The sequence below is a fragment of the Girardinichthys multiradiatus genome, chromosome 1, assembly GCF_021462225.1.
Source record: "Girardinichthys multiradiatus isolate DD_20200921_A chromosome 1, DD_fGirMul_XY1, whole genome shotgun sequence".
NCBI lineage: Eukaryota > Metazoa > Chordata > Actinopteri > Cyprinodontiformes > Goodeidae > Girardinichthys > Girardinichthys multiradiatus.
Genome location: NC_061794.1, coordinates 24,583,985 through 24,601,587, shown reverse-complemented (window position 1 = coordinate 24,601,587; position 17,603 = coordinate 24,583,985). Strand labels below are relative to the sequence as shown.

General features: G+C 39.8%; 1 protein-coding gene across 3 annotated transcripts in view; it reads right to left on the bottom strand.

The window, feature by feature from the left end:
• The window catches only part of l1cama (L1 cell adhesion molecule, paralog a), a 57,689-nt gene that overhangs the window by 9,866 nt on the left and 30,220 nt on the right, over window positions 1-17,603 (bottom strand). For 2 of the 3 annotated variants that reach the window (XM_047369253.1, XM_047369236.1), the window contains exons 2-19: window positions 14,830-15,186; window positions 12,742-12,747; window positions 10,602-10,704; window positions 9,000-9,202; window positions 7,468-7,590; window positions 6,945-7,115; window positions 5,234-5,348; window positions 4,741-4,925; window positions 4,071-4,202; window positions 3,843-3,986; window positions 3,013-3,124; window positions 2,553-2,710; window positions 2,273-2,432; window positions 1,247-1,371; window positions 995-1,096; window positions 544-741; window positions 398-468; window positions 88-313 (exon numbers count right to left, since the gene is read on the bottom strand). In XM_047369253.1, the coding sequence (XP_047225209.1) occupies window positions 88-313; window positions 398-468; window positions 544-741; window positions 995-1,096; window positions 1,247-1,371; window positions 2,273-2,432; window positions 2,553-2,710; window positions 3,013-3,124; window positions 3,843-3,986; window positions 4,071-4,202; window positions 4,741-4,925; window positions 5,234-5,348; window positions 6,945-7,115; window positions 7,468-7,590; window positions 9,000-9,202; window positions 10,602-10,704; window positions 12,742-12,747; window positions 14,830-14,959 (2,464 nt within the window). In that variant the 5' untranslated portion in view covers window positions 14,960-15,186. The remainder of the gene's footprint in view (window positions 1-87; window positions 314-397; window positions 469-543; window positions 742-994; window positions 1,097-1,246; window positions 1,372-2,272; window positions 2,433-2,552; window positions 2,711-3,012; window positions 3,125-3,842; window positions 3,987-4,070; window positions 4,203-4,740; window positions 4,926-5,233; window positions 5,349-6,944; window positions 7,116-7,467; window positions 7,591-8,999; window positions 9,203-10,601; window positions 10,705-12,741; window positions 12,748-14,829; window positions 15,187-17,603) is intronic. The other variant, XM_047369245.1, reaches the window with a different exon arrangement.

The following is a 17,603-nucleotide window of genomic DNA, read 5'->3' as shown; positions in this document are numbered from 1 at the left end:
GTAATCTGGCTAAATGCAAAAAAGTTCAAGGGTTAAGAAAACTTTTTCAGGGCACTGTCATTGTAGTGCGTCTTTTGATCAATTTACCCTCCTCCCCTGAGTAGCCAATAACAGGGTCCGGCTCCGGTCCGTCACCATTTGCGTTGATGGCCTGAACTTTTATTTCAAAAGCAGAGAAATTGCCAACATCAGTAACGATGACTGGTGGCTCAGTCGTTTCGCTCTTGTGCCACTTAGGTCCACTGCCCACCGCTCGCCTCCACTGCACCTTGTACTTGAAGTCAGGTCCGTTGAAGTTACGTTTATCCATTTTCTGCAAGGAGATGAACACAGGGCAATAAAACATGACCTTGTTTGAGAATTTTTAAATACTAGCACACTAATGTATTAGGTGTACCTCCCAGGTGACGAGGAGAGTGTCTGGGTCTATGGACTCACTTCGGACATCTTCTGGGTTGTTGTCTGGAGCTGTGTTATGGGTAAACACGATAGTTCAGAGGGGTTTAGATTTAATCTGATCCTAACTATTTTTCTCTTTCTTACCTTCAGCTGGTGTGTTGTGGATTTCAGAGGGTTTGCTAGGGTCGCTCTTCCCCACTTCGTTGATTGCGATGGCCCGGAAACGGTAGGACATGTAAGGCCAGAGGGAGAGGACGGCATGCTCCTGATTGCCTCCTACTCTCTTCAGCTCTTCCCAACCCCTCTCCTTCAAACCCTGGTCTTCAAACTCGATTATATACTCTGTGGAGACACAGTTTGTCAGGGCAAACTTAATGTTGGGAGACACTGAACTGGTTAAACAAGCCCTCATGTAGCAAGTCATTAAAACATAGGTTGAAGTCATGGTATAAAGAGCATCAATGGGTAGGTTCAGGTAATTGTAACAATAAAGATGAGAGAAAAATAACTGATTATGTGAATTGAGTTTCAAAAGGAATACATATCTAAAAGAAAGACAGAAAAGAGAGCTGATGTTTTTGTGTTGGTACTAAACCTAGAACAGTGCTCTTGTGGTTGTCTCCAGGAGTCCAGCTGAGAGAGACTGCACGATGTTTGGGATCAGAGATCTGGAGGAGGCCTGGAGGGTCTGGACGGTCTGAGGGAAACACCAGTAATAGTGTAATCAATGCATCTGTCTGTGCATATTTTAATTTTAGAAATTAAAACATGGTTACAAAACAAATTGTGTTTAGGCTTTTTCCTGTGTATAATTTTGCCTAAGACAGTTGTTGGTGTGCGATCCTACCGCATATAGTGAGAGTGGCTCTGGCTTCAGCGTTGTCCAACAAAGTGATGATCTCACAGGTGTAAATGCCCTCATCATCTGGTTCCACATTAGTGATTATGAAGTCTGCTCCATCAAATGTGTATCTGACAAAGTATAACCATCGTTATTGTTATCAGTGTCTTCCAGTATCTTCCTCTTCCTGGTCTATGACCATCCATTTTACCTTAAGGTGCATTGCAAAAATATTTATTCACACTAAACATTTTTATTTTGTTGCAATGTTACAACAAAACTCAGTATATTTTATTGGGATTTCTATGTAACAGACTAACAAAACTTTGAGTATGTCAACAGAAAAACTTATTTTTTACAAACAAAATCTGTGCTGTGTGCATTTGTCTTCAGCTGCCCCCGAGTCAATACTTTGTAGAACAACTTTTGCTTGCAGTTACAGCTGCCAAAAGTTACTGTTGTTCTGCAGGAAGGTGAACCTTCCCAGTCCAAAGTATTTTGCAGCCTCATACTTTCTTTTTCCCAATATTGTCCCGTATTTAGCTCAGTTCATCTTCACTTCAACTTGGTCTGTTTGTGTTGAAGAAAAACCCTAAAATATGATAGTGCCATCACCACGCTTCACTGTAAGGATGGGCTCTTCACTGAGATCTAGGATGCAGTTTTGCAGTTGTGCTGTATTCTATTCATTTTCGGGTGACAGATTGCACAGGACTCAGATGTTTGAGAGGTTTTTATCCACCTTTCTGTTATGCACTAGTTTACCCTGGTCATGTAAAATCGCAATTAATACATTGCAGTTTGTGATTGTAATGTGACAACATCTTTAACACTTCTGGAACCATGAATACTTGGGCAAAGCACCACTTTTACACTATTTGCAGCAAACTGCAACACTGGCAGAAGACAGAAAGGCATGTACATGTGCAAAGGAAGCTAATTCATGGCATTCATCTTTAGTCCTGTAGTCAAATCCAATATGATCTTCATTGCTGTGAGATCTCTACCAGAAAGGTCACCAGAAAGTCTCACTTTTCATCACTGGAGGACTCCATCAGCTTCTGGTTGTTCTTTCTCCACTGGATTTGAGGCATCCTCAGATTTGTATCATAAAGGCCCACACATGTGAAGATTGCTGTGGTTCCAGGCTGCACCTTTAGGTCCTTAGGTGGTGTCAGGATAACTGTCCTGTCTAGGAGGAAATGTGACAAAATAAGGAAATTAAGCATAGTCAAGCTGCAGGAGGTAAAAAATTACATGAAAGGCAGGGAGATGCACTGTGTGTGGCTGTGTAATTGTGTGTCTGACTTACTGAACACTTCCAGTTCAGCAGTGATTGACAAGTTGGCATTTTGAACTGAGCAGGTGTAGAAACCCTCCTCATCATGGCTGACATTAAAGATCTGAAGCCCCCCATTGGTGAGTGGGTTAACTCTGGGATCATCCAGAAGGTACGATGTCCCTCTCTCCCTGAACACATCAGAAAACTGGCAAGCTGAGTACAGAATTAGGCCTTTTAGCTACTCCAGTGAATTTACCAGTTTGAACACCACTTTGCCTGTTTTACATAAAAAAAAAAAAAAAAACCCAGGTTGGACAGGTGCCTAGCTAACAGATTTCACAGTCACAGCCCAGATGTAGCAACATTTGGCTGTTAATTTATGTATATGAAGAGCTGCCTACACAAGAACACCAACTTTATGAAATGAGATATGAAAACCTGCCAAACTCCACCGGAAAACTAAATATAAATCAGTAGGAATTTGCCTCACCATATGACTTCTGGTTTAGGAGAGCCAAAGGTCTCACACTCCAGTGAAATGCTCTGGCCCTCAGTGACAGAGTAAAGCTTCCTGTCTTCTGTAATGATCTGGGGAGGCAGTTCTGAAAGAACACACAGAGTCATGTCTATGGAGGTCCTAACCTGCCAAAATCTGGAACAAGTGCATAAACAAATAAACTTTTCAATTAAGTAATTATGTGTCAAAAATGCAGCAAAAAAGAGCTTTAAACATGTATCACAGTCTTCCATGTGGCATAAATTTATAATTTTTTTATTTCTAACTATAATAATTTACATGTAAGTTATTATCCGTGATTAGTTTATTTGTTAAAATTTATGATTCCAATTTTAATCATAATGTTTATTTATTAATTTCTTTAATATTTACTTTTTAATTTATTCTTCAGAAAATATTTAGATCTGTATTTGTTCAACATTATTTATCAGTATAGTTTTTTCTCCTATTCTTTATATTGTGTTTTAATTTTAATAAAGCAATACTGATTTTTTTTTTTAATTCATGGTCACTTATGATTTATTTCCTTCTCTATTACTTCTCAATTCTTTTGAATAGCGATAATGGCACATGAATAAATTCTGTCAAAATAAAATACATGGAAGGTTGGTTTGGATTGTTTTATTCCCTCTTAATCAACGTGATGATCTTATGAAATTTTACCAATTTAAATATTTTTTTCAGAGCACTGTCTATTTTTACTCTTGTTCATGCCAGGTTTGTTTCTTCATGTGTGACATGCACAGAGATGCACACACTTAAAATACTAATTAACTAACAACAAGTAAGACATAGATATTCACCAATGACGTATACGTAGGTGTTGGTGAGGATGGTGCCATGTTCGTTGGAGGCCCGGCACTGGTAGATAGCGGTGTCGCCAAAGTTGACACGATTTAGGATCAGTGATGCATTTTCTGCTATCACAGCATGTCCGGAGTCTGTTCCTGTTAAGGAGTTACATGTCTCAGAACATCTAAAATGCATAAGGATATTTGCTGAAATAGTTTTAGCAAGATGGATGTTCTGACCTGAGATTTCCTCTCCGTTCCTGGTCCAGCTGATAGTAGGAGAGGGGGTACCCTCTGCTGCACAGTCTAGTCTTACCGTCTCACCAGGGGCATAGATCAGACTCTCAGGGATCTTTTTCCAGTATGGCGCAGCTGCAAAACACACAATGTGGTGCATAAAACCATGAACTCAATCATTATTGATAATAAAGCAAAGTCCCAACAATGAAATAAATTCCTGCTTAGAAACATGGACGGACAGACGGATGGATGGATGGACGGATGGATGGATGGATGGATGGATGAATGGATGAATTATTGTTTGTTCCAGATGTGACAGTAATTCTCCTTTGACAGGACTTTATAACGGCATATATATTTACAACATAAATTACTATAAGACTACAATAAAAAAACACATTCGTGCATTAATTAACCAAAGAACCAAATAAAGGAAAAGTGACTAAGATGGCTTGTTTAGAAGGGTTATTGAAAAGAGGAAAAACAGGGGAGAAATTATTTTTTAGACATCTTTTTCATGGCAAGGAGAACTTTGTTTCACCTTCCATAGGAAGGAAGCTAGAAGAAGACATGAAGAGGATGAGGGTGCTCTAGAGCAAGGTGTGGTTCTACAGTCTCTTGACTTATTTTTGGTTCTGTGTGTGTCTGTGAAGAAGACAGTGAGACACACCTTCGACTTTCAGATGGTAGGTGTGTATGGCAGTCCCTTGGGTGTTCTTGGCTATGCACTGGTACTCGCCACTGTCACTTTCAGAGATGTCACTGAGGCGCAGGAGTCGGTCAAACATATCTTTGATTGTCCGAGAATCATCCAGCTCACCTTCCTTCTTCAGCCATGTAATTTCAGGAGTTGGGCTGAAGAAGAGAAGAGAAGGGTCAAGACAGGCACGGTTAAGGGCAGAATGTAAAGATTAATATGAAAAGGGGCAGATATGAAAAAGAGAAAGGAGAAAAGGAAGTGTGTAAAAGCAGGCAGAGAGGAAGATACATAGGTTAGAAAGAGAAGGAAAGAAGTACCAGATGAGGCAAGAGCAAAGGGAGTCAACAGTATAATGGAAAAAGAGGATGAGTGGCAGTAAAGATTGATTTAAAAAGCATCTTTATTTATCTCTTTAATGGAGGAAAAGGTGCATATGTTGCCATGCATATATGAAGATACTTACAGGCCTTGAACAATGCACTCGAGTTCTACGGTCTGTCCCCTGAGGGCGTGGTACGTGCTTTCGCCTTCAGCAGGCCTCATCATGTGTGGTCTCCGGTTCCGCAGTACCGAATTGGCTGGACAAAAAGAGGCAGAAATACATTTAGACAAAGAGAACAACTCATGCATATGGATGGGCAATTTTCAGATAGCTGTGCTGCTGACACAGCAGCCTCTTTTACTTACGCTGCCACACCCTTGCAGTTGTAAGTAGCGTTTGGAGATTGTGTCGGAATAAGTTTACCTCAATGGCAACAGATGCAAATGTACACACAGGGGTCACATGTTAACGCATGTTCATCTCTGTGACCTCTAGTTGAGCCACAGATGCTTGCTGCGGCCTCTCAGTGTGAGCTGCATCTCATTACAACTGTGCTAAGAAGGTACCTACTCCCTGCTGACCATGGGATGTCCAGCAGATTTCCCCGATGCTTTGGTCAGGAAAGCATGCCACCACACATGGGTTTGACAAATATCTAACTACACATGGCAATTTGAAACATAACCTTTTTCTACACCAAGATTAGTGTACCACGTTTTATTGTACCACTAAAGTGGAGAAAAGTAGCATATCCACTCAGGAAACAGATCAGTTGAAATGTAAATATTAAAGTTTAGAGCTAATTAACCTTATTAGTCATACTCGGTCATTACATTTTATTCACAGCAGGTAAATCATTTAAAAAGCACTTTTAAAAACAAAAAAGCCTTTGTAGTCACGTCTGGCTTAAAAACAGGAAGTAAGTTCGACATACTGATTATAAAATCACCTAGATCTGCAGCATCTGAGGATGTTTCGCTACCTAAAGGCAACATAAAGAGAGGACTGGAGGTTTACTCAAAAATCATCAATACCTGAAACATGGGTGACTGTGGAAGCAAATAGATAAGGAGGATGGATTTATCTTCGCCCACCAAAAAAAGTGTATCTTGGAAATCTTGGATTGAATAGAATGAAACCTAAACCTGAGGAAAACCTGAGGAAAACTGATACAATACAGTTGCTGCCATGGCTAGAACAGATTGCAGATAGTAAATAACTTGACCAACAAGCAGTTGTTTGTGAGCATAAAGTTTTACCAAGGCAGGGCAAATCTTATAAACAAATAATTTCTATGGGTATGCTAACAACCACAGAAAATAATATTGTACGTTAGTAAACTTCTGTAAAAATATCTTAGGACATTTTAGACTTCAATAATCTGGACAATAGTCATGTAAAAAATAGGACACTATTTTTTCTAACATATTTGGACATTAATTTTAGCAGCACAGTTAATGTTAAGTAATACTATTACACAATAAAAACTGCAGAAAATAAATTTTTTTTTATCCTGTAAAATGCAATTACAAAAATGCAGTTTCAGGTGACGAATAACTGAAACCACATTTATATCCTCTTAATTTGTTTTCATGGGACTGTATGTAAACTTTATGTAAGTCTGTAAAAATTTGATTTGTCTTACATGCCTGACATTCATTACAAAGACTATAACAAATTGTTATATTTGGATTTCTTAGATGATGATTTGGAATATGATTTAAACCTCCTAGTCTTGTTGGTTTGAGATCTTTATTGAATGCTTTGTAAACCTCAAGGCATGTTTCAGCCTCACAGTTTTGGTTCAGGTTGCATTCACATCTGTGGAGTCAAGCTCCAGACCAATACTCACAGGGGTTGACCTTTAGAGTGATGGGCTCCTTTGCCAGAATCGTGCGTGTCGCCAGGTACTGGACGTTGCAGGTGTAGTCTTCCCTGCTGTCATCCATTGTCAAATGTGCAAAGTAAAGGTTGCCGTCCTTTCCAACCACCACCCGCTTACTCAGCTGGATATGGTGCAGCTCTGAAGAAAAGGAAAAAGAGATTGAAGGAGGTATACAGGCACAATATGTCTCAGTCAGTTTGTTCCAATCATTCAGTATATGGTAAGCTAATAATTTAGATAGAAAGCTTAAAAGGCTAATTTTTGTAAAAGCAAAAGTAAAAAAGAAGATCCTACCATAAATGATAAAGTGGGGTTAAGAACCTATCCTTCTAATGTTGCAATATACTCAAAATCATTTAGAAATGCTTTTTGAAATGCATTTTCCCTTTTTCTCAGACAGGATCAAAGTGGATTGCAAAAGGATAAGCAAACACAGTAAGAGTCCTTTTTAGTGAGACACATTTAACAGAAGCAGAGATAATGGACTCACTCCGATCCATCCAGTGAATGATGGGCTCCATGGAGCTCTGAGGGGGATTACACTTCAGCACGATGCTGCTTCCCTCATCAGACTTCACAGTGACTTTCTTCTCCTTTTGCTGGGTAGGGGGGACTGCATGGAGGTAAACAAGGAGCAAATACCCAGAGGTGAGTTTGTGTGGAAACAGGTGGTAAGCAAACAGCAACCCACAGAGAAGATTTCCTGAGGCAATCTTCATCACATGTCATCTTAAATACACACTGATGAGGAGAGGAGTCTTATTGGATTTCCTTTACAGAATCCTCAGACAAAACCACAAATCTTTTTTTTTTTTTGCCTGAAGACGCAGAATGGTGAGACATGTGAGTCATCTGTGCATGCTCTCCATCTTCCCCTCCTCTATGCTCAATGTTGATAACCCCACAGGAGCCATTGAAGAGCGCATCACATGACATCAACTCAAGAGTGTTTCTCAGGAAACCGTTGTCAGGGAAACTGTGAAGGAAGGAGGTCGCCCAGGAGAGAGCCAGTCAGGCAGGTGGATGGATGGATGTTCAGAGGAGCTCGTTGGCTCAGGGCTAGTCTGCATGTGCGTGTTGATTATCATGTTGCTGAATATAATTAGGATGTAGGAGTGGGCTACTTTTGATTCCAGACAGACAATTTGAGTTAAAGCAACCAAAGGGAAACACACTCAAATAGCAGCTATTTTAAAAGGAACAATCTGGTTGTTCCATCCATCCTTCAGGCATAGGCATAAAAAGACCAGAAGGGAAAATCAGACATCCCTCTGCCCCATCAAATTTGAGTTTTGGCTCTTCTACCAGTGGGATGTGTCCTCAAAACCCCCAAATGGAAGCAACCAGGAGGCTGGACCACCTTTACTGATGGGCACCTTACCTAGGATGCTCATTTCAGCCAGCCACCAATCAAGTTCTTTTAGTAAAGACCCATATCTCATGACCATAGGTGAGAGCAGGAGCATAGATGGATCAGTAAATATAGATGTTAACTTTATGGGTGAGCTCTTTCTTCTCCATGACCAGAAACCACCCACATCAATTGCAGCCATCCAGCTATGCAACTCCCGCTCCATCCCGCACAAAACAATGTCCCTGGGCCACACTTTGGACACCTCTGATTTGCAATGATATTTTGTTTTCATTTAAAAACATCAAGAGCCAGGTGGAGATTGCCCAGGGCCTGGTTCTGAAGGTTTAGATTATATTTCCCTGTGTGTGTCCTGAGCTCTGCCAGTCAGCGTTTGACTTCCAACAGACCTCTCTACAAGGAATGATAATCCACTGATTGCACTCAGCTTTGCAAATCAACTACATAAATATACAATGGCAAAGCTAATCTCTGATTGGTCCCTAAATTTATTTACATGACAACAGGAACTTCTTGTTATTCCTCTGATGACTGAAAACATATAATAACTTGCTTGTATGCCAATTTTCAGTATTTAAATAAACAAATACCACATTTTATGTTAAACATACTACCCATCAGCCGGGTATTTTTTAAACTGAATCTCTTACCATCAGTCCTGAGTATGGCTTCATTTGACACAGCCGTCCCGAGCTCATTAGTGGCATAGCAGATATATTTGCCTTGGTACGGCTTCAGGGTGTCCATAGTATTACTGAGCGTGTAGAATGCAAACGAGCCAGAGTTCTTCGTCACCTTAAGCTCTGTGTCGGTGCTTGGGTCAAATGGCTTTCCATCCTTAGTCCAACTGAAACTAAAGCAAAAGGAGAAAGAGACAGTGAAAGGACAAAGACTGCTCATTTAGACATCAAAGTCACACAATCATTTTCATGTCTCTGAAAGCAGTCATTTATGCACAGAAGGTGTCACTGGAATTGAGGGCGCAAATGGATTGCTGTAAAATGTAAACGGGATTCCCCAGTGGGGCTCAGATGCGTATACTGTGTATAATTGCGATATTCATCTCTTTTCCTCTGCAATGGGAGCAGTTTTCCACTTCAGAGCAACTAAGACACTTCGAGAGGAAATTGCCCGAGGGCTTAATGACATTTATCCTCTGTTGAAACAAGAACTCTGACTGGGAGAAGCTGTGCTCTCGTGTAATGCTAATATGTAGATGTCAGCCGAACAAGGAGAGGGAAGGTCACTATTCTCAGTTGCCTAAAAAGATAAGTGAAGGTACTCTGCAGTTATTATGGCACAGCGCATAATTCTGAAATAAAAGGAAACTGAAAGATGGTTTTCAACATTTGTTTAAAAATAAAAATGTAAACAGAGGGACATGTATTTCTATTTAGTCTATTTTGCTCTCATCTTTCAAACAACTGCCTTAAGAAGTCACCAAATTAGCTAAAGAATCCACCTGAAAAGGCAGCTTCCGTCAATCTCATCTTCCCTGTGCTTGAAGCCTGTGATCCTCTTTGTCCCTGACCACACATCTATTATATTGTTCAGCAGCAGGTTACTCTCCAGCCTCTTTCTGTCCACCTCCTTGTGGTCTCTATTCCTGACTTAAGTTACCTTTGTATACAATAATTGTCTTGCTCCCTAACAGCTCTTTTTTTGCTTAGGAATTCTTGCAGGTCATTGTTTATCCAGGGTTTTGGCCTACATGCAAAGTGCTATGTGTGGTGGAAAACTAAGAGTACACACACCGCGCCCATGGAGAAACATGATGGTGGCAGCATCATGCTTTTCGGTTGATGAAAGAACCTAAATGCAGGGCAATTCTGGAATGAAAAAACTTGTGGAGGTTTCAAAACATTTGAGACTGGGGTTCAGGTTCACCTTCCAGCAGGATGGTAACTTTAAACATAATCCAAAAGCTACAATGGAGTGGTTGCAGCTGCAATTACTTCAAATGTTGACTCTGGGAGGCTGAATACAAATGAAAGCCACATTTCTCACAAATTTACTTACTATGAATATTTTTACTGAACTACTTATTAAAATTTAGAAAACTGTGTATTATTTTCTTTCGACTTCTTTTTTATGAACTTATTTGTGTTAGTCTGTCACATAAAATCTCAAACTGTTGGTTTTAATGTGCAAAACATGTAAAAGTTCTTGGTGTATGAATTCCTTTGCAAAGCACAGTAGCACAGTATCCACTGCAATTATACATTCATATGGATGTGGGTGTGCCCACTAACCTGGGTGAAGGGATGCCAGAGGCTTCACAGCTCATGACGAGGTCCTCGACACTGAAGACAGTGACAGACTCTGGGTGTATGGTGATCTGAGGAGGCCTTTTGTCTGCACGGACCAAAACAAGAATGAGTTCAGTCACAAAACACATTGAAACAGCCAACTTGTTCAGTACATGCAGAGAAAAAAGGGACAGGAATATGCTGCTGAATTCACATGACCTCCTTTCACAATGCATGCTGCCATAACTCTAGTTCTGACATCTACACATACTGCAAACCACACCACTGTGTCACAAAACATCTGTGCTGTCTGTTCGAAGGTCTTACAAACAGCACAGATCAACCAGAGATACTAGTCATTCTCCACTTAATAGATGCCGATAAGTATATTCAGTCAATATCCCTTGACAAGGCTCTGCACACAAAGAAATTAAATATAGGCCAAGAAAAGAGCAGGAGCGACAGAGCAAGGAGAGGAAGTGTGCTATCAATGAGGGGAAATTGATACAAATTGTACAGAGGAGAATTAATGCAAAAAAAAAATAAATACGTGGCAGTGTTTCATGTGAGACTGAGAGAGGGAAGAGTCTGTAGGGAGAAAGAACAAGGATAATGAAAACGTTTGTTCATTAGAGTCTCTGATTAAGACACAGTGGTATAGTCTGTTTCTGTTTGCTAAATAATAGCTGAGGAGTTGATAACTGAGCTATAGTTTTTCTTTATATTAGGGAAATTTGTCCTCTTTAGTCTGATTCAGCATTCTGCTCCTAGAAATACACACAGGATGTGCAGAGACCAGGGTTGAAAAACACTGATCTAGAAAGTACGTCCTGCCATTTTTGGTAACCCTTCACCATGTGGCTCTGACTTGTGAATTTGTTCCAGGCCCAAATAAATATTTTTTCTTAGTAGATGTCTGACATCTGTATGAACTCCAGACACTATGTGACTTTCCCCTTTAAGATTAAAGTGGGTATTAGAACTCAAAAATAGGCAGTAAAATAAATTTTTAGGCTTCTCAGAGACTGATAAACATATGATAAACTTTAAAGGTTTTAGTTGTTGAGTAGAATTGGCATCGTTGTTTTTGTTTGTTGGTCATTATATTTGAGGTTTTTCTCAGTAAACTATTAGTGATAACTATTAAGTTAATGAATAATACATTTACTTCTTGGTTCTATTAGTGATTGATGATTAATCTTTGAATTTTTGTTAAAAATGCAATTATCTTTGATTATTATTTTATAGATTATGAAACTGTTTGACTTATGAATATTATTGCGATTTAAAGTAGTGTAACATTACAATGACAGCTTTGAAAATATATACTGTAGACCACACTTCAGAGGCTTTCTCCAAATAGGTTGTTTAACAGCAGATTACATGTCAGTGTTTCATAGTTGGGGTCAGTTTTTTTATTTTGTCTCTAAACAAAAGAGAGGTTTTATGTCAGGGATCACCCAAATATGTAGTAACGTAAATGGGGGGAGCAGGAAAAGGAGAAAACAAGATGGCTCCAGTGGAAGCAAAAAGGCACTAAAGATGGAGAGCTGAGCAGGGATAGAAGATAGACGAAAGGGAGAACAAATGGTAGAGCAGATAAACAAATAAAACAAACAAGCTAAATTCAGAAAGAGACAGATGGGAAGAGTGTGGAAATTTAATGAAAGAATTCCCACTCATAGAGAAAATAACCCCATTTTCTTAGCTGATCAAATTGAAGAGAAGGCTGCAGGCGCCGCTCCACTATTGGCAGAAGACGAAGAGGAGGAGGAGAGAAGTTGTTGCTTAGTGCTTTAACTCCTCTTTATTTCTTCATGTCTTTGATTTGACAGCCTTGCTGCCAGCTCCTCAAACTTTCTCCTCCTAGCTTCTACAGGGATATTACCCATTGAGAGCCAACAAGACTAAAACACAATTCCCCACAAACTCAAACAGGCTTGTGTTCGCAAAGTTATACTCACGTTGACAGGCACATGAGCATAACACAGCTAATAAACATCCTAATGCCAGATTCATTTTAATGCACCACTGTCAGCATGATGGAGAATGGCCCATCTGGCATGATGAAAGTGTTTACAATAAGCTTTGGTAGTATAGTCATTAACATAAGACAAACAGCAATAAAGTTAAAAGCACTTACGTTCCCCTGTTTAGTTTGTTAGTCCACAGAGTTGGCCAGAGTGAAGGCAAAGAGGATAAATATATTAGTTTAAGACACAGAGACAAACACATTGTTCATGTTTTTATTGGGATTGCATCTGACAAACCAACACTCATTGTGCCTAATTGTGAATCTGAAGAAAAATTATTAATGTTTTTTTTTTATTTCTTTACAAATAAAATCCAGAAACGTGTGGCATGCATCTTTATCCCACCCCTTTACTTTGACCCTCCTAAATAAAACCCTGTGTAATGAATTTTTTTCAAAGCTATAGATTCCAACTTTGTGTAATTTCATGTCTGTATAAATCCAGTTGTTGTGTGAAGGCCAGAGAGGTTTGCTAAAGAACACCAGTGAAAAACAGGACCATAAAGATCAAGGAACATCGCAGACAGGTCAGGATGTGGTATTATGTTAGAAAACAATAACCCATGCTTTAAACATCTGATGGAGTACTGAAAATACTAAGAGTGTGGCACAACTGTGAAACAACAAAACATGGCTGTCTACCTAAACTGAGGTCAGACAAAGGGGGAATTAATCAGAGAGCTAGCTCAGAGCCCCCTGGTAAATCTGGAGGAACTACAGAGTATCACAGCTTGGGCTCTAGTTGGATGAGACCTACATTTTATTTGTTAGCCTATATCTAAAACACTTTGTACAGCTGAAAACTAGCCCTACACGTTACTCTGAACACTCCACCTGATGAAGCATGGTGGTGGCAGTATCATGCTATGGAGGGATGCTTTTCTTCAGTAGGGACCCAGACGCTGGTAATAGTTGATGGATGAAAATGTATGGAGCTAAATACAGGGCAGTCAGTGAAGAAAATGTGTCTGATGCTGCAAAATAATTCATACTGGGGCGGAGGTTCCCCTATCCAGGACAACAAGCCTCAATATAGAGTTTGAGCTACAATCGAACGATTTAGATCAAAGCATATTCATGGATTCGAATGGCCTAGATTCGAATTTGTCTTCCACTACTTTGTGTTGGTCTGTCACATAAAATCCCAACAAAATGCAAGGATGTAGGTGTTATGTTAGAAAATGCTGAAAAGTTCAAGAATTTATGAATAGACGGACGGACAGACAGACGGACAGACGGACGTAGTGTAATTTCTTCTGTAATCATGCTTTTGGGTTTCTTGACACACATTCTTGTATTGATCATGATCGCTGCCTCTGGAACTCTAATCGACATGTTAGAGGCCCCCTAATTGAAAGGCAGGAGACACCTTGACCTTTCCCATTGCTGTGTTTGACCCTCCTCCATCACTCCTCTTTCTCTTCCTCCTCATCATCCCTTCATCCTCCTTGACCTTCTCACCTCCGTGTCACCTTCCCCCTTCAGGAAGATGACAAAAATCACTGCGTTTCATCTTCTTTTGGAAGGGTGTGTGTGGGCTTGGGTAAGAGCTCACACTGCTTGTTTGTGTTCTCACTTTTTCAAAGTGTGTGTGGGTGGTGAAGGATTGTGACTTATACTGATAAAAGAGTGGAAAAACAAAAGCAGCAGAGGAAACTATATTCTGTGGGCCGGCCAGTAGCAGGAGCAGCAGTGGTGGCAGAAGAGATGAGGATCAATTTCCCTGCGGGCCCCGAGCTCTGCTGTATTTTTAATGCCCACATATTGCATCAAGGAGAAAATAAGACGAGGGATGAAAAATGCTTTCTGAATTTTTGTTTGTGTAACTAAATTGTTGATTAAATTCCCTTCAAGCAGGTTTCACCAAGGAATCCAGATCAATAGAGGGACTAATCAATGCAGTATGAAGGGATCAATTACAAAGTAATTAGACACACCATTGGCCCAGATGAGCGCTAAGCAGAGATACCTCTGAAAGTGGTATTCTGAGCATGAAAAAGCTTTCTTTCTCTAAATATTAAGGTTACTGAGAAGGAAACATGTTTACATAGTTCACTTACACTAATTAATCATGATTACAGCTTATTATTGGTGTGTGTTGATGAATCAACAATGCAATTAACATAACAAATAGTTATTTGAAGCTCACTGCAGTATTCGGCTATTGTTCTGGATGTTATGATATTAATCAGTACTCACAGTTGGAGGGCATTTCGATGGCTGCTCGGCTGGGCAGGACTTCGAGGGAAATGAGGGCTAGGACAAGGGGGAGGAGGTGGGAGGAGCTCTGCCCCCTACTGCAAACCTGCTGTCGCTGTATGTGAGGCATTGCTCACAGTGCCATCAATGTCCCACCTGCTCACAGACGTACAGTGCAATGCACACAGAGGCAACCACACAAACACAATGAAGATGAGCAGGTGTCAGGATGTGCTTCACGTGCTAGAGGTCTTGGCTTTGCTTCATATGTCTCCAGTCCTGCTGGTCTTCCGTCTCTCCTTTTGGTCTTTAAATCAGTGCCACACCCTCCTGCAGGAAACTGTCTAAAAGATGAAACTGATAAGAGAGGTGGGGGTTGGGGAGGGAGAATAAGAGAAATAAGGGAGGGCAGAGAGGGGGCCATGTGTTAGAATGAGAGAAAATGACCCTGCACCATGTGGTAAAACTGAGACACACAGTTAATGGATAGTTTAGTGTCTTTGAAGAAAGGTTCTGCCAAAATGTTTCTAAGCAGTTAATATTTCACCTGCATTAAAGCTAGCTTGGCATTTTTATTCATATAAAAAAACAGACAAGTTGGTCGCAAAGTCCAGAAGCTAACATCTAGCCTGATAGCGGCTGCAACGAAGGCGGATCTGTCGTCTTAAAATTGTTATTTTATTTATTAAGGTAAAGACAAAATTCACACTAAGTTGACCCCCACTAACCTAAACTGATGGTCCTACCCTTGTCAGCATTACCTACCATCAAGCATCCCCAATAAATGAATGTTTTACATCACTGTGGAGGAATATTGGGCTCCTTGCCTTTGCAGAATCATATTAATTCAGCCACTTTTCAGGGTTCCTGAACATAAACAGCTTGTTTAAGGTCATGCACTCCATCTCAGTCAGGTTTAGGTCCTTACTTGGTTGGTTTTTGTTGTTGTTTGGTTCAGTTCATTCAACATTGTCCTGGAGCATAACCCAAGTTTCCTCGAGGTTAAATTGATGGACAAACATTACCTTTCAGGACTTTCTGCTGGAGAGGAGGCTTACCGGCTCCATCATTTATTGCAAGTCATTCATGTCTTAAATAAGCAAAGCAGTCCCAGACCTTAATACAGCCAACGTGTTTGATATTACATATGATTAGGGTTTTATGTTTCTGAAATGCTGCATTAATTTTAGGCCAAATGTAACGAGATAAACATCTTCCAGAAAGTTTAACTTTTTCTCATCAGTCCACAGAATGTTTTCCTTGAAGTCTAGCGGATCATCAAAACGTTTTTAGGCCAATGTGAGATGGACCTCAGCTGAAACAGGTGAGGCCTACAGTGCTCTAAATGTTTTTCTGGCCTCATTTGAGACCTCCTGGATAACTATTCCAGGGTTTTTCCATTTGTTGATGAAGGATGTGGTTCACTGGAGTCCTGAATCCCTAGAAATGTCTCTGTTACACTTTTCAGACTGATAAGTGTCAGTGACTTTGTTTTCTTTGTGTTGTTGAATTTCTTTAGATCAGGGCATAATGTGTTGCTTTTTTAGATCTTTTACCATACTTCATGTTGTCAGACAGGTTCTGTTTATGTGATTTCTTGATTGAGAAAAAGCTCTGTTAGTAAGCATCAAAGAGGTAAGTAACTTGTCTCATATAGGGTCAGGTTGGTTTGGACAGTTTATACCTTAATCAAAAAGTCATCTTTTTAAACTGTGTTTTATAATTATTCAGGGTATCCCTGTTTGATAATAAAACACGATGGTCTGAAACACCATACTAAGTGTGAAGAAAATGCAAAAACAAAAAAAGAAATCTATCAGGGGTAAATACATCTTTGCTCCATAGTCTCTTTGTCATGTCTGGTTAATCTCCCTCAGTGCCTCAGTTCATGCTCCCCCACAGCTGCTGTAAATTATATTCACCTGTTCCTTGTTCCATTAATCACTCCTCCTAGTATATCCTATGTTATCTGGTTTACTTACAACTTGTTGGATTCTTCTGTTTTGATGACCTGTGCTCTTCATCCCTCTTTTTCTCTGCTTTGCCTTATATTTCTTTGTTTCCTTGATTATTTAAGTTTTGAACAACTGTCTTTATTAAATCTTCAATTACCCTATGATTCTGCCAGCCTCTAGCCTGCATTTTGGTCTTCCAGTAACAGACAACATGACAAGAGGTAGAAGGAGGTGCTCCACCAATGTTCTTCCTTTGTGAAACAAGTAGCAAAAACAGAGCACATTAAGCTTTAAAAGTAAGTTAGTGTAATAGTTCTTCCCAATAATATTGTTGGTTTTCACACTGCTTTACTTTTATCTCTGGAGCATTTCCTGACTGGAAGCCTGTTATGTTTTCAGTTTGTTTCACACAGGAAGAACATTGGGGACACTCAGCCTCCTACCTCACCTTCCTGTGAACATAATCGCTTCTGGGTTAATTACCTTTTCACCTTTTCGCCAATTCATTAGCCCATTTCCTACATGTAGCCATTCTTTTCCATTTCGTACTTGTAAACAAATCAAAGTTAATTAATTTATCTTTCTACATAGTTAAGTATGTTGTGTACATTAATAAATTATGGAAACAACCACCAAAATGCTCAAATCTCACATATTGTTGTATAGTTATTTCTGAAAAATGTATGTTAAACCCTTTTTTTTAACCTTAGTATTCTGATACCAGTTTGGGTCACATGATTGCTTTAAAATGTGAAAGATTAGGACACCAAACCAAAGTATAATAAACCACGTTTCCTTACAGTACACTGTGAGTAGAAA